The following is a 19,960-nucleotide window of genomic DNA, read 5'->3' as shown; positions in this document are numbered from 1 at the left end:
CAGGTGCTAAACTCCCCCTGGGCGCCCCCCTCCCTGAGAAAGTGGGGGTGGATGTCCCCCTGTCCAGGGCAGCAGGGTCTTCTGTCATTGTGTGACACCAGTAAGATCCACAGATGGTCCTCTCTGACTGAGGGATGAAAACACGAAGACATCTTCCTCCTAACTCGGCCTCCAGCTCCTGAGCATCTTCCCCTGCTTCTGCTACCCAGAGGCGCCCTGGATGAGTAGGGGGGGAGCAGTCACTATTGCTGATTCGGTGGTTCTCAATCCTGGCTCCACGTTTGAGTCACCTGGAGAGCTTTTAAATATCCACCTTCCACCCCAGACCAACTTAGTCAGGCAGTCTAGGGGTGAGTCCCAGGCACCAGGCTGTTTGAGCAGTCTGGGAACCACTGTTCTCATCTGCCTGCTGGTTACCTCTCTCCTCGGATAAAGGCTGGGACAGAACCAGTTGCGATGAAGACTGTCAGCCTAATCACAGCGCAGGTCTGCTTCTACTTAGATATAAATGTGGCCACAGCAATTATACTGTATTTCCAATTCCCGGTTGGCTCTGACAGTCACAAGCCTGTCTAGCCAATTCCTCATTTTACATTCAGTTTATCTTGGGGTCACCCCAGAGCCTGTCTTAACAGCGAGGCTAGTCATTTTGTCCTGTAGTTTTGAGGGTAGCATGGAGCAGAGTGCCTGGTACCTCATAGGTGCTTCCTTATAAATGTTTTTTTAAATTGAAGTATAGTTGGTTTAAAATGTTGTGTTAATTTCTAGTGTACAGCATCAGTTATAAATACACATACACACACACAATGGAATACTACTCAGCCATAAAAAAGAATGAAATAATGCCATTTGCAGTAACCTGGGTGGGCCTAGAAATAATCATATTAAGTGAAGGAAGTCAGACAGAGAAAGACCAATATCATGATATCACTTATATGTGGAGTCCAAAATATGCCACAAGTGAACTTATTTATAAAAGGAAATAGACTCAGGCATAGAAAACAAACTTATGGTTAAGAAAGGGGAAAGGAAGGGGGATAAATTAGGAGTTTAGGATTAGCAGATACACACTACTGTATATAAAAGAAATAAACAACAAGCTCCTACTGTACAGCACAGGTAATGATATTCAATATCCTATAATGGGTATCCTATAATGATAGTCAATAACCTATAATGGAAAAGAATATGAAAAATACACATCAACGTTTATGTATAACTGAATCACTTTGCACCAGAAACTAACACAACATTGTACATCAACTACACTTCAATTAAAAAAAAAAACTAATAAAACTAACAAGAAACTCAGTCTATAAAATTATCTTTCAATGTGCCAACTGCCCAGCCAGCCTGTGACATTTGTCACCGGTAGGATTATCTGGACTTGCAGTTTCCTCTGAACCAGCGGCTTTGGCTACAGTTCTCACGGCGGCCGCCAGGGGGACACGGTGTCAGGCCGGAGCTCCCACAGCCGGAGCCTGGACAGAAAGGCTTCTCGGCGGCGGGGGGCGGTCTCTGAGTCCAGGGGGACAGAGGATGCTTTCCCATGCTGGTAGTTTTCCTGTAGAAATCAAACAGTTGTATAGACTTGGCAAATGCTCAATACTAATTAATAACACAGTAGTGCCTCTTCACCTTGTTGGGGTCAAGTGTTTCCTGGACAACGTAAGAGAAGCTGCAGACTTCCATCGCGACATCGCATCCGTACACACACACGGGGGACGGCGTGCGGTTTGGCGAGACCCACGGGTCTTCTGAGCTTATTCATTCCCTCTCTGGGGGGGTCTTTGGGTCTCCGGTGAAGAACATTTGGTTTAGAATAAGATTGGAGGAAGTGTCCACGCCCGCGTACAGTCAGGTACCTCACCTTTTATTTTCACTGCCCCTCGGGTCTTCATAATCCCTGTCTGAGCTCAGCTCTTTAGAAAGCGCCGTTGAATTCTCTGAGCTTGTGTAGAATATCTGACTCACACTCGATTTGTCCAGGTCCTTCCAGCAGCCCAGAGAGTGTTGGCTGTCACCAAGGGCGTTCACGGGGCTCCTCTCAAAGCAGGTGTTGGCGCTCAGAGGGTTTGGCATGTGTCGCTCTCGGTTTTTGGTTCCGCACTGCTCTGTACTCTGACTGCTGCCCTGGGGCGGGGTGGGGGGGGTCTCTGCTCAGCGGGGTACAAAAGCGTCAGGTTGAACTGTTCCCTGGTTTGCTGTGCTCTGTGGAACGCATCTCTCCTATTTCTTTGTGATATCTTGGGTAGATAATACAGACTTCCAGGGCATTTTTAGTTGCTGATGCTCATCCAGTCCAGTCCAGTTTGAAACTTATTTATTTACTTATTTTTTGGGTATTTATTTATTTATTTATTTATTTATTTATTTATTTATTTATTTATTCATTCATTCATTCATAGAGGAGGGACTGGGGATTGAACCCAGGACCTCATGCATTTCTAAGTATGCACTCTACCACTGAGCTATACCCTCCCCCCTGAAACTTCAATTACACATCCAGTTCAGATCTTTCCGTGTCCTGCTCCTGCTGTATCTTTCACCCGGTCCAAAGACGGTTCTCTTTTCCTTTCTCCCAAGAGAGGGGTTTGGTCTACGATCGCACCTGTGACGGATAATTTTCCCATTCACGCTCTGCATTTCTCTGACTGTGCGCCCTACGTGTTTTCCCATTGGACCAACACCAGCATGTACGTGAAATGAGCGAAATGCAACAAAGTTTAGAAACAAAGACATACAATGGTTTTTCCAGTGTGGGCTTATCGAGGCAGAGCTCTGGTTTGCCTGTCCAACTATCTCCTGTGCACCTACTTCCTTTGCGATGGGAACAGGACAGAGAAATGTGCAGCTCACCGGGTTTCTGGGCTGCGTCACTTCTCCTCTGACGAGTTCTTCCTGTCTTCCTTTTGAAACATGTGATTCTGTATTTCCGTTTAATTGTCATGTCGGGGACCATCATGCTGTAGAATCCAGTGACAGTCTGCTCTGAGTGCATGGGCTGGGACGATGTCCCAAAGACTACCAAGTAACTGGCACAGACACATTTTACCAGAGGTATAAAACGAGTTGGCTACATTATGGCACAGCATAAAAGTGATCATTGCTGCCAACAAACAACAGTGTTGTTTGGGAGATGTTTCGGGACCCCTGATCACAGCTTGGGCCAAATGGGGATGAGTGTGGCCTGTGTCCCTCCCAGGAGACCCCCCTCCCGACCCCTTGTCATCACCTCGAGAAGATATGAGAGGAAGGAAAAGACGAGAAAAATCAGCTGAAGTGAGTCACAGAGGACTCCTCAGAACTTGTAAAAATCAGTGGGTTATAAATAAAAGCTTCCCAGTTACACTCTCCATGTCACCCTCTTCGCTCAAATTCACCTGAGGTCTGTCTGAAGCCAGTGGTATCAGGCGTAGTTATTACAAACCCGAGGAAATATCCATGCGCCCCTCCTGGCGTCACCACTGTGGGTGGGATAGGACAGTAGAGAACAGGGGTGCCCGCTCTCCTCAGGTGTATCATGTTTACTCCATTCTTTTTACTTTTAGACCCAAATCAGATATATAAGGAAGAACCATAAAGTTACCTGTATCGTGTCTGGCAAGTTTACAATATTTGTTTGTGCCGTCAGAGTGACCTCAGTAATTTGTGACGTCGGTTGCTGGCTGAGGAAGCTATTTCTAGCTTTAAAGCACCCTTCAGTGACTGTATGACTGGCCCAAACCACTTCCCTCTCACCGTCTTCCCAGTGAGGGAGGGGTGGGAACACCTAGGTCAGATGATGTAAATTTGACAGAAGAGTTGTCGACATGGAGCAGCAGTTTGCAAAGCTATTCAGAAGGTCCTACCCCAGACTTGCTGCCAGAAGTCATCTTCTGAACCGAGGTTTTCCTCTCTGTGACAGTGAGAGCATCAGTTTTTGGTCCTTCCTTCCATTAAAAGCACCGGTCCTAGCAGTGGCACCAAAGAGCAATTTTGCTGGCATCACGAAGACTCTGTGTCGGAAGGGGACCCTCTGTGTTATATGTCCATCTGTATAAACAGCAATTGGCAGGAGATGTCCCAACGGGTGAAACATCTGGGGTCCCCTCTGCCCTGTTGTTCTCACTCTAGACCTTCCTGAAGGCGGTCCTCTGAGCAAGGGCAGGACACTGGGGGGTCCTGGACCCCAGCATGCTGGGGAGGAGGTGGCCACGTGCATTCGTCACTCACGCACCCCCATTAACCACCAGGCTCAGGAAGCATCCTGACTTTCAGGTTACGGTTGGGGGATTCATTCTCGTCTCAATGTTACTGAGCTCTGTGCTCACCAAAGTCACAGGGTGAATCTTATTCCCTGGGATGAAAAATGTCCTCTGCAATTTGGAGCTAAACTTATTTTAGGGGTACAGGGTCTTATTATACAAATGGGTTTCATCTGTCTTTAAACGATCAGTGGAGAAGAAAGTAGAAAGGCCAAGACTGTTCCAGCGCTGCACGGCCCCCCGATGGGGGCTTGCGTGAAACCTCAGGCTGACGGTGGTGTCTTAGACACCCCGAGTCCCCGTTGGCACCGAGTGCCACGCTAACATTCCAAACCACGCGTTTTTAATCCTTGCCCCGAGGGATTTGCTCGTCTTCCACACTGATTAGTTTATAGAAGCGACACTAATTTGCACTGACGTTTGGGATTACACATTGAGGTTTATTAAAATAAAGGGAACCACACTGCAGAGGGAAGAGGGAGCCTGGCTCCGAGCACGGGAGAGCTGAGCTGGAAGCCTGTCCCTTGCTTCATTACTGAGCTGTGGTGTGTCCTGGGGCCATCCCTCCGCTGTCTGTGGATGCTTTCCCCACCCAGAGTCAAAGTCTGAGAGGAACAGAGAGGAGTTTTGGGTAATCACAGGGGCTTTTCTTCCAGATTAAGTAATGAATGTGATTAACAAAAAGAGAGAGAATTCCCGGTTACCCACCTGTGACTCCTCTGCAGCTGATTTTCAATTCTGTGTTGATTTCCTTCAATAACTCCCACCCCGACCCAGATGGTATCTATTTAGGAAATTCAGACAACTCAATATTTGCATAAGCAGAGCAAATTGGGAAATAAATTAGCGCAAAGAAATGATCTAATGCAATAGAAAGCTGAATATAAAGGACTTCTGGGTTTTCTAGGGCATGGACTCATTAAGTCACTCAAGATATATCTGCTGAGCCCCACTCAGCGCTGGGCACGAGGGACAAAAACTTCTGAGGCTTGGCTGGGTGGCCGGGCTGAGACTGGGTCCCAGAGGAGGAAGTGGGTCCCCTTCCCGCTATAGCCAATGATGGTTGCCTCCCAGGGACCTCCTCTTCTGATACGTGTGAAGGACCTCAGAAGCACCTCGTCTTTAACCTTCATTACCCCGTAAGGACAGTGTGTCCCCTGCACCTGCGCACAGCGTTCACTTTCCAGATGCGAACACTGAGGTGGGAGGGGAGCAGCCAGCTTCCCGAGGACAGAGGTGCTCCTTCTCTCAGCCCATGTGGCCCCGGTGCGAGGGTGGAGACTGCACACAGCAGGTGCTCAGTGGCCATTTGTTGAATAAATCTGATCCCTGTAATCAGCCATATAGGGAAGACATCGTCATCATCACCATCACCGTCATCCTCGTTTTAAAAATGAGGGAGGTAAGTTTCAGACAGATTTGGTAAGTCCAAGGACACACAGCTAGAAAAAGGTGGAGTTAAGGCTTCAGCCATGGATGTCCACTCCCTGTGCCTGTCATTCTCAGCTGCCCGTTAAACAAGGAGCCAGGGGACTTGATCATCGGTGTGCGTGGCATGTGGCTAGACGCCAGGAGGAAACACAAGTTTATAATCTTGCTGAGAGCCTAAACGGCACATGGTATCCTGGAAGGGGCTGGAAAGTGGGACTCAGCCTGACGCCCCGTTGACTGACTCCTCAATTCTGCTTTTTGCTCAGAGCGAGTCGCTCAATCTCCCTGGCACCGTGTCCTCCCTGGCAAAACTGCAGTAACACCATTCTCATCTTAGGTCTGCAGTGAGGGGTGAGTGCGATAGGACTGATAGCATCTGGTGTGCAGTAAATTCTCCGTTCGTACTGGCTGATCTTTTTATTATCAGTTTACGAAATACTTAATGCTACTACTACTGTCGTAATTTGTCTTTACGCGCATGGAACAGAGAGTAACAGGTCTTAAAATAAATGTCGAAGCTGCGTGGTGTGTTACAGTAAGTCAGCTGCTTTCAAGAAAGAAAGCTGAAGTGACTATTTTCAGCCGTCGCTTCTAAAAGTCTTAGAAGCGGTGTTGCTTCATCGCCGTGCTCGGTAGGGTTGCTTGCTTTCTAAGTGCCGCGTTGAGATTTAGGAAGTGGGAGCATGACTTCCACCTTGCCACTCCTGCAGTGAGTAAGTCTGAGCCTTGGGGTGAGCGTTTATCTGTTGTCTTGGTTTATCCATCACTTCTGCTCCGCGTAGGAACCACATCCTTTTGCCGCTGTGTCTCTGGCACCAAGCCCAGTCCATGGCGCTTGGCGGGTGGGCTTAATGATGGTTTTTCTTTTTCTGAATGAACGAATGGATGAAGTGGGTAGGAGGGAAAGAGCTGGACGGAGCGTATTTGGATTGGCACTCAACTTCTTTCCTAAGAAATGTGGCGGCTGTGAGATCCTGCGTGAATGTACAAGTCAGAACAGAGAGCTTCACGCTTCCACGTGAGGAGCCCTGAAATCGGCACGTGTGTGGCAGCCAAGTTCCAGCTGCAAGGAGGGAGATCCCAGCGAGAGGGGACAGGGCTAGTTTATGCCTCAGACTCTCAGAGCCGTAGGGACCGGCCTCTCTGCAGGGGCGATGCCCTTGATCATTAACACATTCAGACACAGACTGTCAATTTAAATGTCCAAAGCCTACAAAAGATTGGTGATGGTTTAAATAAACAGCACAGCTACTTAGTGTTTGGCGTAGAAGACATTTTTATTATAGTTGTAGGAATAATATGTGTTCATTATAGAACACTTAGAAAATAAAAGACGGGCCAAAAGAACTAATCCCACCGCCCAGAGATAAGGGCTGATAATATTTTGGTGGCTATTTTCCTGTCTTTTATTTTATATACGTGCTGTTTTTATAGTAGTTGGTTCACGTTATACAGAATACTGTAACACCTGCTGTAAAAGACAGCGATGTATAGTAAACGTTTTCCACACAGTGTTATCTTCTTTGGTGGCCTGACTTTAGTGGCGGCGTGGCCCTCCTCCGGTGGCTGTGCCGTGGTGTTCCCCTCTGATTCTCATCTGGGGCCACAGGTATGGTGTGTTCAGTTTTTGGCTACCAAGGTAAAATATGTTGAGTTTTTTTTTTTTTTTTTGGTAGCTATTCTTTGTGTTTATCTGTGATTATTTACATATAGTGGATTCTCAGAATGGGAACATTATGATCCAGTTATATTGCATTGTAGATCTAATTCTTATTTCCTGTGCTCACCGAAGAATTATGGTTTCTGGAAACTTTTGCCAGGCTGTCAGGTGAAACATGATATTTTGTGTTGTTTAAATTTGCATTTAAAACCGTTTTTGATAAACAGACTCACAGACATAGAAAACAGGCTCATGATTACCAGGGGAGAAAGGGGGTGAGAAGGGATAAATTGGGAGTTCGAGATTTGCAGATACACACTACTATATATAAAATAGTGAATAATAAGTTTCTACTGTACAGCACAGGGAACTGTATTCCATATCTTATAGTAACCTATAATGAAAAAGAATATGAAAACAAATATATATGTATATCTATGAAACATTGTGCTGTACACCAGAAATTGACACATTGTAAACTGACTATACTTCAAATTAAAAGTTATTTTAAACATTTTTTTATTGAGTTATAGTCATTTTACAATGTTGTGTCAAATTCCAATGTAGAGCACAATTTTTTCAGTTATACATGAACATACATATATTCATTGTCACATTTTTTTTGCTGTGATTTATCATAAGATCTTGCTTATATCCCTGTGTTATACAGTGTAATCTTGTTTATTTATTCTACATTTTGAAATCCCAGTCTGTCCCTTCCCACCCCCCGCCCCCTTGGCAACCGCAAGTTTGTATTCTGTGTCTATGAGTCTGTTTCTGTTTTGTATTTATGTTCATTTCATTCTTTTTGTTTGTTTGTTTGAATTTCTGATAGATGCACTCATATTTTTCTTCCTGATTTGCTAGCCCTCTTGATTGACACTAGGACTATTTCCCCTTTTTCTGACACACATGTGGCCGTATGTTCCCCAACTTGTTTGCCTTTTTAATTTTACTTGATGATGTTTTCTTAGACATAGTTTCCTTGAATTGGTAACGCAGTTTTGCTTAGGGTGAAATTTTTTTCATCCAACTGCACTGAGTTAGGAATCGACTTGAAGGCTGGATTTGTCATCCTTTGATGGGAAATACCCGCAGGGCTCCTGCAAAGGCAACTCAAGGCTGCATCTTCACCAGTGTTGCTTTGACCAAATATGCCAACTCCTGCAGGAATGGGAGTAAGAAGAGCCAAACAGGGTTTAAGTGGTTTTTGACAGGTTTTAGCAAGCCTTTTCCGAGAAGCTCTGATCCAAGCATCTGCAAATCTGTCATTCCTCTTTTAAATCTCCATGGCCAAGATCAGCCCTGGAATTTGACTCTGTCTTGAATGGTGAAGGCAGAGCTGTCCAATGAAATATATTGCAAACCACATGCATGATTTTATGTATTTATTTGTTTGTTATATTTATTTTTAAATTTTTTATTGAACTGTGGTTGACTTACAATGTTAGTTTCAGGTATACAGCAAAGTGATTCAGTTATACCTATGCATACATATATATTTTTTCTTTTCAGATTCTTTTCCTTTATATGTTATTACAAGAAATTGAATATAATTCCCTGTGCTACACAGTAGGTCCTTATTGTTTATCTACTTTATATATAGTAATGTGTGTCTGTTAATCACCAATCCCTAATTTATCCCTCCTCGCCCTTTCCCCTTTGGTAACCATGGTTTGTTTTCTATGTTCGTGAATCTGTTTTTGGTTTGTAAATAGAATTTGTATGATTTTTTTTAAGATTCCACATATACATGGTATCATATATTTATCTTTCTCAGTCTGACTTACTTCACTTAGTATGATCATCTCTAGGTCCATCCATGTTGCTGCAAATGGCATTATTTCATTCCTTTTTATGGCTGAGTAGTATTCCATTGCTGGTATCCACATCTGGATAGCCACATTTTAAAAAGTAAGAAGAAACAAGTGAAATTAATTATTAAAATACACGTAATTAACCCAACATATCAAAAATGTCATTCTACCATGTAATGAACACAAAAATATCACTAAGGAGATATTTTGCACTCTCTCTTTTCATACTTAGACTTTAAAATCTGGTGCGTATTTTATGCTTTCAGCATAGATAGCCACATGCGGTCCTGGGCAGTGGCAAGTCCAAGAAAGCAAGCTGGCTATGGGGAAAAAGCCATGTCGTACAGACAAAAACTTATATTAGGCATCTCATGCCTGGGGGCCTCCTAAGTTTGAGAACAGCTGGGGGCCACTCTGTGGAACTTCTTTCCCTGAACATTCTTGTAGATCTGAGGCTTTCAGCTCGTCCACATCTGTACCAATATGTATGTTTTATTTTAAGGGCTGGCGGGGATGACAGCCAAGCCCAGCTCAGAGTGGAAGCCAAGACCGTGGAACCCACCACTCAGGACAACCTGCGTGTGTCTGTCACCAGGCGAGACTGGCTTCTCCAAGAAAAGCAACAGTTGCAGGTAAGTGGGTGAAGGATCTTCAGGAAATAGGACAGCGTTTTTCTTACCCATTTGAGCCAAAGCGCAGGGGGAGGGTCTTTGCTTGAGTGTGGCAATTAGAGAGCTTTGGCTGTCCGCCTGGGAAGTAAGAGGCAGAGTGATGGGTGGCAGTGACTGGAGGGTTTGCAGGAGTCTTGTTACAAATGAGAGGTTAAAACCTCGCCAGTGTTTGTGTCCGTTTTTGATACTCCTCATTACCTTTTGAATATACTTTCCTTGTCTTCCAGGCCAATTTGTCACCTCTTATCATTTTGACCTTTAGAAGGTTCTTTTGGAAGGCAGAAAAAAATATCTTGAGTTGTGGAAATCCTTTATGGAAATTGCTATCAGGTTGGACCGTGAGTAGCAGTCGTCAGAGGTATAAGTACCAACTGGGTGAGGCAGGCATGACTGAGAATGACTGGGGCATCACGGAGGCTCCAGGTTGACCCAGAGGAGTGGATACCAGTTGGCCGAGAATCATCTGGGGGCTAGAAATCTTGGTGCAGCCCCGATTTAAAGCCAGGAGGCAGCCAGGAATGCTGGAAGTTGACAGGTCTCCCTACACCCTAGGGGGAGAGAACCTTGAAGCTCTGTCCACACCTGCTTGAGCTTGGAGGCCTGAGGCAGGAGTAAGGAACAGGTAGGAAACACTGATTGGAGGCGATAGGACTTTTGGAAAGAGCCTAGGTCTTTCACACCCAAGTCCAAAACCAGGCAAAGGCTCTAAACAGCTGAATGAACTTAGACCAGTCAGTGGGGCTGGACAAGTTACCAGGAGCCCCTTCCCATCATGTCGAGTGTTCCTGTTGTCTGGGTTTGCCCCTCCAAGTCCATACAATAGCAAGGTGGCAAAGGGAAGCAAAAGTCATCGCAAGTTGAAAATATTCTACAATAAACTAATGCTTTCATATTCAGTGAGTATTACTGCAAAGCTCGGTGAGCTGCACGTGTGAAATCTGGTTTTAGGTTCTGAAGGATCTTTGCCAGCTGAAGGTCTACCCAATTCCTGGTGATGTCAGAACACCACTGTGGCTTAGGGTACTTAGGGAGCATTCTTGGCAGAACTCTGGGGGAAGGTGGCTATTCATTGATTCAGTGGGTGTTTATTGAGTGTCTGCTGTGTGCCAGGTACCATTTGTGCTGCTAAGAATTCCTGTGGTGCTTCTGTGCTGGTGAGGGTAGGGGGGAGATAGAGAAGAAATGGCAAACAAAGAAGATGTGGTATATGTATATATACAATGGAATACTATTCAGCCATAAAAAGGAATAAAATAATGCCATTTGCAGCAACATGGATGGACCTGGAGATCATTATTCTAAGTGAAGTAAGCCAGAAAGAGAAAGAAAAATGCCATATGATATCACTCATATGAGGAATTAAAAAAAAAAGCCACAAATGCACTTATCTACAAACCAGAAACAGAATCACAGACATAGACAACAAACTTATGGTTAGCAGGGGGTAAACAGGGTGGGAAAGGATAAATTGGGAATTTGAAAATTGCACCTCTTGGGGAGTGATGGAAATGCTAGCTATCTTGATTGTGGTGGTAGTTCCATTGGTGTATACATCTATCAAAATCAATCAAGTTGTACATCTGAAATATATGCAGTTTACTGTACAGTAGCCATACCACAATAAAGGTGTTTAAAAAGAAGGAGAAATGGCAAACACAATAAAGACCTAAATTATATCCCTAGTTTGCTGTCGGGTGGTTGGAGCTCCCAGGCATGGACGAGGGTGTTGGGGTAGCGGGGTCTGCTCACTGAGAAGTGAGACTGAAGCAAACACTTGATGGGAGAGGGGAGTGGGCCTTGCAGAAATCTCCAGTAAGAGCATCCCTGGCAGAGGAAACAGGCATGTGAAGGCCTGTGGTGGCAGCATGTCCCAGGCATTCAAAGGCAGCCAGGAGGCCAGGGTCGGGATGGAGGGCAGAGGGGAAGGTCAGAGATAAAAGGGGCCTTGCAGGCTGTGAGCTGGCCTTGAGATGAGTTAAGGCTGTGGGACCCAAGGCCATGATCAGAGCATGTTTGTAGTTTGCAGTAAATAATTGCTGTACGCATGCGTCAATTATATAAGATTTAGAACAAAGAAAATAGAAGTATGCATGTGCTAGAGATATTCTGTAAGCCTAATGAACAAAGAAATTTGCATTGCGCATGTGCTGGCCGAGAACAGATAAAAAGCAGGACAGGTGCATCACAGGCACGCACCTCCCTGTGGCAATAGAATAAAGTGTTGTTACCCCCATGGTGTCTGGCGGTATGGCAACTCCTCGTGCATTTTTTCATTTGGGCCGCTCACCTTCTAGAACCCCACATCAGCCCCCCTTGACTGACACAGGCCTTTGTCTCTGATTGGAATGGGGGGCCCTGGGAGGGTTTTAAGCAGTGAAGTGACATAATCTGACCACATTTTATAGAGTCACTTTGACTTCTCTGTAAGAGTAGGGTATAGAGTCACTGTGGAAAACAATACGGTGGTTCTTTAAAAAATGAGGAGTAGAATTACCATGTGATTGAGCATTTCCACTCCTGGGTAGATCCCCCCTCCCCCCAGGAACTGAAATATTACTCAGCCATTGAAAGAAGATTCGGACACGTGCTACAACATGGCTGTGGGCATTACACTAAGTGAAGTAAACCAGCCACAAAAAATCAACTACAGTGTGATTCCGTTGATAGGAGGTCCCTAGAGGAGTTGGATTCACAGAGACAGAAAGTAGACTGGTAGTTGCCAGGGCTGGGGGTTGGGGTGGAAATGCGGGGTTAGTGTTTCATGGGGACGGAGTTTCAGTTTTGCAGGACGAAGAGGCTTCTGGAGATGGATGGGGGTGATGGTAGAACAACACTGTGAATGTGCTGAATGCAGCTCAATTGCACCTAAAAATGGTTAAGATGGTACCTTTCCTGTTACATGCATTTTACCACAGTTAAAAAAAATTAAAAGAGAAAAGAATAGAGGATGGGAATTCAAAGGTTGGACGTAGGGAGATTGGCAGAGAGACTGTCAATAATACTATCATCTTGGACCGATGGCGTACATGCTGTTTTCTTAGAGTGTCTTAGTGGTGGCTTTTCAGTACCTCCTCCGTCTCCTCCCTCCCCTGCTGGAATCAGGGTCAGTGGGCAGAGCTGTGGGTGACCTGTACCTTGGGGGTTGGAGGACATGGGCCAGAGATGGGGAGACAGCCAGGACCAGCACCGTGTGCTTATCAGCTAGAGACCAGTGCACAGAACATGGGAGTGTGTTAATTAAGAGTCTCATTTTAAATGCAGAATCCTCTGGGCAGCAAGATGCTTATCTGCCCCAGTGCTGTGTGCCCCGTGGGCCCTCAGTTACCTGCTGCTTGTTTTATTCATCGACCTCAAGATTGGACGGTGCTCTGTGGATTCTTTGGATTTCCGTTTGTCATGTTAGTGGAAATTCAACTTATTTAATATTTCTATGAAATTTGGATGGCATAACGCTATCTGCGGCATCTCCGATCCTGTAGACTGAAGAAGCTATGATTTTTAATCTTTCTTTCCATGCTAAATTTGCATGTTTGGGAACAGACCAGCCAAGGATTGTTTGCTTTTCTTTTCTGGTCTGTGGCTGGTGTTACCCGCTTAGCTGGTAGCCCCTGAAATGAAGTAAGTTGTTTATATATTTGCTGGGTTCTTCCAAGGCAAATTCTTGGTTCACTGCACACCCCCCTCCTCTCGCCAGGAACTTGGGAATGTGTTAATTAAAAGAGTCTCATCTGGTCAGCATCCACAGCATGCCCATGGTGACCCTGGTGGTCCCGGCAGCCGAGACACCCTCCATCACATGCTGTGACATGTCCTCCAGCAACGGTACCCGATCGTCATGGGGTTCAGGGACCACACCACGCTGTCTCAGATCACATGCTCGGCGGGGGGGTGGGCTGGCACGACTGTGCCTGTGATCTTTGTCACGTGTAATAAAGCAATTGGAAAAAGAGCTGACTGGGTACTATGTTCTGTCCCTTTAAAAAAATTATTATTTTTATGAGTATTTAATGCTGGGGAGGGTATGTTTTTCCTTATGCCAACTCATGAGAAATACAAAGCTGGCCTGATTTTTGCAGGTCAGCAAACCTCCTGCCTTCCGCCTGCCTCCGAAGGGGGCTTCCCGGCTCTCGTGCACGTGGCTGGCCCCCGTGTGTAGGACCCAGCAGCAGCGCAGTCCGCTGTGAGCAGGATTAACTGATCACATCTGCTCTCTCCCTCCTCTGCAGAAGGAGATCGAAGCCCTCCAAGCCAGGATGTCTGTGCTGGAAGCAAAAGAGCAGCAGCTGAGGCAGGAGATAGACGAGCAGGAGCAGCTCCTCCCGTGGCAGGGCTGCGACCTGAGCCCCCTGCTGGGCGGGCTGACCCCGCGCGAGCTGCAGGAGGTCCACGACACCTTGCGGGACACCCTGGCCTCAGCCAGCCGGGTTCCCCTGCGTGCAGAGCCGCCCGAAGCCATAAGAAGGTACTGATGCCTTCCTCACTGATACTGATACTTGTGTATGTTTATGGGATTGATTTGGTCTGCTAGCCCTCAGATATAAATACTTTCCAAGCAGTGCTTGCAATATTTTTGCAACAAAAGCACTGTTGGTATTTTGAGTGGCAAAATTCTTGACAGCGTGAGGCAGTCCTGCTCATTGCGAGATCATTTCCACCCTGGCTGCCCAGCCCACTAAATGCCATTACTCCTCTCCATTCTAATGTGCACCTAACTCATTTCCAAACACCCCATGGGTGCCTTCTCCCCCTCTGAGATCTCCTGGAGCTCAGTTGGTTGGAGATTCTGATGCCAACCTTCGCTGAGGACGATCATCTACAGAGTGGGGAGGGGGTGAGCCATTAAGAAGCAGACCTTCTTAATCCATGATTAGTAATTAATTATAATAATAATTAATTATGAATAAATAATAATAATATTACAATATTTATATAATAATATATAAATATTATTATAATTATAATATGCATAATTATAATAATGATATAATACATAGAATAAATGTATTATGAAATACAATGATTATTAATGCTTAATAATTAATCAATGATTGATTAATAATTAATGGTTAATAATGGTGAATAATTACTGTTCATGATAGCTAACATTTACTGAGCCTTCCTGTGTGCCAGGCACTGTGCTAAATTTTACTCTATGGGTTCCTTCTATTAGTATATCCATTTTACAGATGAGGAAAAGAAAGTTTAAGAAGGTTAAACAGGAACGAAGGAAATAGCTCAGTGGGAGAGCGTGTGCTTAGCCCACACGAGGTCCGGGGTTCTAATCCCCAGGACCTCCATTAGAAAAAAAAAATAAAAAAAATTTTTAAGTGATTAAAAAAAGGTTGAAAACTTTGCCCAAAGTCCCAAAGAATAAGAGGCAAAACTGATGCTTAAATTCCCATTCATTCTTTAAGCCTAGTTTCTTGTCCACTTACTGCGGAGGGAGGGTCTTCCCCGTGCTCTCTGCTGCGCTTCTGATCTCACCCTGCAGGAGGTCATGATCCTATTCTGGCGAAAGTCAGAACCCACACTGACGTAGACAGACAAGTGAGGAGCTCCCGGGTGAATGTGCAGATGGTGGTAAGGACCACAGGTGCTGTGGGTCCAGAGCAATGAGAGGGGTCAATATTCTGCTGGTCATTATGCCAAAGAACAAACCTGGGAAAACTTCAGCCCCTGCAGCGGCTGAGAACCTGACTCTGCCACCTGATTCCCTGGGGTTGCGTCCTTGCTCAACCGCTTGTTGGCTGGGAACCACTTAGTATCTGGGGGAAGGGACGGGCCGTTACGTGGATGAACTGAGTTAATACGTACAAAACTCCTGCAATGGTGCCTGGGTGGCAGCCAGTGCTTTATTCTGCTCACTGCAGTTTTATCTCGGAGATTTCAGTCTCCTACAGGCTGTCAGCGTGACTTTCAGATGTGTCTTAGGCTGTTTGGTGCGTTACTGTCCCCTCTGACACAAGTGTCACACCCGGTCCAGCCTATCCAAGCAAGCCACACTGTCCTCCTGTTCCCCTTCCGGCCCTAATCTTTCCCTGCAGAACTCCCACCCTGTGGCTCGTGCCCTTGGAGAAGGGGGAGGGATGTGGGTTGCTGTCGAATTTCAGCTGAAGGAAACTGATCATCGAGTTTGCCTGTGCTTTCCCCTTTACCTTGGTCTGCGTCCTTGACCTCTACGGGTCTGTCTTACTCCCGCTTCCCTTGTCCTCCTGGGGAAGCCATTCTGCACACACACACATGATACTACACATCACATGTATGTGCACACATGCAATATATACATTATGTTAGACATCACTTGTGTACATGGAATATGCATAATATCTAAGATGAAATATACATGTCCATTTATTTTTATGTTTATAAATGCATATATTTATACATGAGGCTTGAAAGTGAGCCTTTTGCAGTCCCACCATCCAGATGTGTCCTCTTATTCCTCCTTTTGCTTTTATCACCGCAGAGGTCAGTTTTACTCCTCTCGTCTCTCCCACAAGCTCTCGGTGGGAAAAAGCTAGGGCTGGCTTAACTTAGAACCCGCTGCAGTATTTAACCAAGCCTCTATGTGTTGAGCTGAATCCATGGGCTCCCTCCCGGCAGGTGTGCCCTGTCCCTCTACAGAGGGGCGCAGGTGGCCGAGGGCTGCTTTCACAGGTGCCGACCCACCGTGCGCAGAGCCGCCTGGCGTGGCGGGCAGGCTGTTCTTGGAATCCTCCTTGACGGTTGAGGAAATAAAAGATCCAGACAGTTTCCTAGTAAGAGACTTACTCGTGTACGCCTTTAGTTGCCCTCCGGTCTGAGCCAATAGAAGATAGTTTCCACCTACAGATTTCTTACTCTTAAATACAAGGAACTCCGTAGTGTGGTGGGCTGACGGAGCTGGACCCCTGAACTCAGATCTTCTCATTTTCGGTCTGTTATTCTCCCCATGGGCTCCAACTTGCCTTTGAATCAGGATGAGACGCAGACAAAATAAACGTGTGACTTTAGCCCCGTCATCCGGTGCTCTAATCAACCAAACAGGCTCTGGAAAGACCTTTCAAAGTTTGTGGCAATCCGATCTGATGATGCTGTTAGAAAATTGGGATATGATGAGGATGGTTCTTGAATGTGGTGGGATGCTGTCTGGGGACCCCGCATCTCCAAACCTACCCACTCCCACTGAGGTCACAGAGTTCAGGTCAAGAGCAGGCTCTGGCTTTTTGTGAGATATGCCTGTGGGAACACCTGGGCATCTCCGTGACCCTGAACCCAGAGGGCTCTTAGGAATATGGAATTGCCTGCAGAGGGTGGGAGGGAAGTTCCTGGAGCGGTTAAAGATAAAAAGCAACACGGGAAATGAAGTGGCTGGTTGATAGCGTGGCCTCCCCCTGGTGCTGAGGTCATGTAGGTGCACACAGTGTGGGACCCTCATTGTGAGCGGAGCACCTCCAGCGCTCAGTGGCATCTTGTGTGGCTGGAGGAGGACCACCCTGAGGCATCCTCGTCATCTGGGCGACCCTGCAAGAGCTGACCTTGGCGTCTCCTTTATGTACGCAGTGCAGGTGCAGGGAGGCACCTCTCTGCCTCCGGGGAGTTCGGGGTGTGTAGGTGCAGGTTTGGACTGGTCAGTTTCCTTTCTCCCCCGGGGAGGTGAGGCATCGTGTGGTTCCTGGCCGTAAACATCAATTAGAAAAACCATCGTTGTTCCGTGGGATTTCCGCAAGAGGGAAGACACGCTTTTTCTGAGCAGACAGGCTATGGTACAGACTCCTGAAAATGGAGCATTTGAAAGAAACCAATGTAGAGTTTTATCAGGTCAGCAGATCAGAGATTGCTTGGCCTGGTGTTTCTAACTAATTGATCACGGTGCCACTAACGTAGTTTTTGCTATGAGGGACTGGTTACCTTTCGGAATGCTGACTTGGAGGCTGTGTCCCAGAGGTGCCCCAGCCAGAAGAACACATCTCACCTGCATCAATAGTTGTTTTTTTGTAAGAGTACGGTTGACCCCTGAACAATGTGGGGATTAATCTACATATAATTCATAGTCGGCCCTCTGGGTCTGTGGTCCCTCTTCATCCATGGATTCAATCAACCACCAACTGCGTACTCCTGCAGTGTTTACTTTGGAAAAATATCTGCGTGTTAAGTGGATCCTCAAAGTTCAAGCCCGTATCGTTCAAGGGTCAGTTGTAGCTTCTTCCCAGGCCAGATGGAGACATCCAGACAAACTAGGAAAGAGGAAAATCTTGGTCTTATGAAGAGAGGTTACAGAAACCAGTCTTGTGACAGAAGTCTGGAGAAACAGACCACTGAACATCCGATCATCATCATCCGCAAAGATTTCTCGTAGAGACCGGCTAAGAACGCAGGGTGCTCTCTGGGAAGGAGCCGCTTCTGAAGCAGTCAGCTCGGTACTGTGCACGTTCGCAGGGAGGGCTGTGGTTCTCTCCCTGGTTAAAAACCCTGTTGGGCTTGAGAAGGAACTTCCTGAGTGCTTGGCGTTAAGGCGCGAATCGCTGATGGAGACTGAGTCATCATTTCTGGCTGTGGCTTGTGGGGAATGTTTTGGCCGAGAGCACGCGCTGGGGACGAGAGACTTGGTGGCTTTTTGTTTGGCTGTGACAATAGGAGTCAAAGCAGCAAGTTGAATTTTCTGATGTCTGGGTCTTGGAGCAAATGTCTTAGCAGGATGGGGTGAGGAGGCACCTTCTCAGACATTATAGCTTTCTTCTGAGAGAGCCAGAGAGACTGGTTTTCTCCTGATGAACGAGGGGAGAACATTTTTTTTGTGTGTGTGAGGGGATGGGTAATTAGGTTTATTTATTTATTCTTTAATGGAGGTCCTGGGGAATTGAACCCAGGACCTCACGCATGCTAAGCATACAGTCTACCAATTGAGCTAGACCCTCGCCTCTCCAAGAGAAGAACTTTAAAAAATTTTTTTTTTATTGAAATGTAATTGATTTACAATGTTAGTTTCCGGAGTACAGCGAAGTGATTCAGCTAAACAGATATATACATGTATATTTTCTTTCGAATTCTTTTCCATTATATGTTATTACAGGAAATTGACTATAATTCCCTGTGCTGTACAGCAGGACCTTGTTGTTTATCTACTTTATGTCTAGTGATGTGTGTCTGTTAATCCCCAACCCCTAATTTATCCCTCCCCGCCCTTTCCCCTTTGGTAACCATAGTCTGTTTTCTATGTCTGTGAGTCTGTTTTTGGTTTGTAAATAGAATTTGCATCATTTTTTTATTCCATATATAAGTGATATCATGCGATGTTTGTCTTTCTCTGACTTACTTCACTCAATATGGTGACCTCTAGGTAAGGAGGAGAGCATGTTTAAACACCTGAACTCCACAATCTGGAGGCTGGCAGGGCAGGGATGTGTGAAGGACAGAAGCCACTCGAAAGTTTCAGTTTCCCTCATCCCTGGGATTCCAGGCCCTTGGCTTTAAAGCAAACGTCTTGTTTCCTCCTGCAAGGCCTCCTCTGATGGGAGAGGTCCAGACGGCTTTTCTCTACTCAGTCTGATCGTCCCCCATGTTGACGGGTCCTTCTCAATTCCCTCCCATGCTGACTGGACTCCCCTCTTCTGTAATGGGGTTGGGGTGTGGGGTGGGGGAGGGAAAGGATGGGGACACAGGGAGGAAGGAGGTGACAGTTTCTGGGCTTTTCCTGGACCACGTCCCTGCACACTGGGTGTGAGTGTCCGTCTGTTTATTTCGGTAAACTGCTGTGCTCTGCAGCTCCTCTGTCTCCTGGGCTGTCAGCTGCGCTCCCGTTTTGTTGGTCTGTGGCCTTGAACCTCAGGGCAGGGCGGACTGTGACCCTGAACTGTAGAGCGAGGAAGGAATGAACAATCAGGGTAGTAACAACAGATGAGCTCGGGCTGCGGACGGTCCTCTCCAACATTCTTTAGAGATGCCTGACTGGTTTGTATTAGTCTGTGGCTGAGTTCTTCATTCCTCAGCTCCTGGAACTTCTCATGCTTCGCAAGAAATGTGTCCTGGCAGCTCATGGATGAATTGCCTTTCGTACATTTTGAAGAAACACGTCACATCTTTTTATAAACCATTGGCACAAACTGACACAAAATCAACCTCTGGTTATAGCGAGGATGGCTGGACCTCGGTGGG

General features: G+C 46.2%; 1 protein-coding gene, 1 long non-coding RNA gene and 1 other non-coding gene across 5 annotated transcripts in view; 1 reads left to right on the top strand and 2 right to left on the bottom strand.

The window, feature by feature from the left end:
- The window catches only part of DISC1 (DISC1 scaffold protein), a 314,908-nt gene that overhangs the window by 81,594 nt on the left and 213,354 nt on the right, over positions 1-19,960 (top strand). For all 3 annotated transcript variants that reach the window (XR_012509909.1, XR_012509908.1, XM_074373156.1), the window contains exons 5-6: positions 9,658-9,787; positions 14,053-14,288. Coding sequence is in view for 1 of the 3 variants with exons in the window: in XM_074373156.1 (XP_074229257.1) it covers positions 9,658-9,787; positions 14,053-14,288 (366 nt within the window). In the remaining 2 variants the exon portion in view is untranslated. The remainder of the gene's footprint in view (positions 1-9,657; positions 9,788-14,052; positions 14,289-19,960) is intronic.
- TRNAS-AGA (transfer RNA serine (anticodon AGA)) lies at positions 2,409-2,482 on the bottom strand. The gene has a single exon. It is a non-coding gene; the product is annotated as a tRNA-Ser (tRNA).
- On the bottom strand, positions 7,161-18,817 carry LOC141579023 (uncharacterized). The gene is made up of 3 exons (XR_012509910.1): positions 15,262-18,817; positions 9,129-9,230; positions 7,161-8,502 (listed from the first exon to the last, which is right to left on the bottom strand). It is a non-coding gene; the product is annotated as an uncharacterized LOC141579023 (long non-coding RNA).

This window comes from Camelus bactrianus, chromosome 11 (assembly GCF_048773025.1).
Source record: "Camelus bactrianus isolate YW-2024 breed Bactrian camel chromosome 11, ASM4877302v1, whole genome shotgun sequence".
In the NCBI taxonomy this organism is placed as follows: Eukaryota; Metazoa; Chordata; class Mammalia; order Artiodactyla; family Camelidae; genus Camelus; species Camelus bactrianus.
The sequence above is the reverse complement of the archived record's forward strand: the minus strand, read 5'-3'. Positions and strand labels throughout refer to the sequence as shown.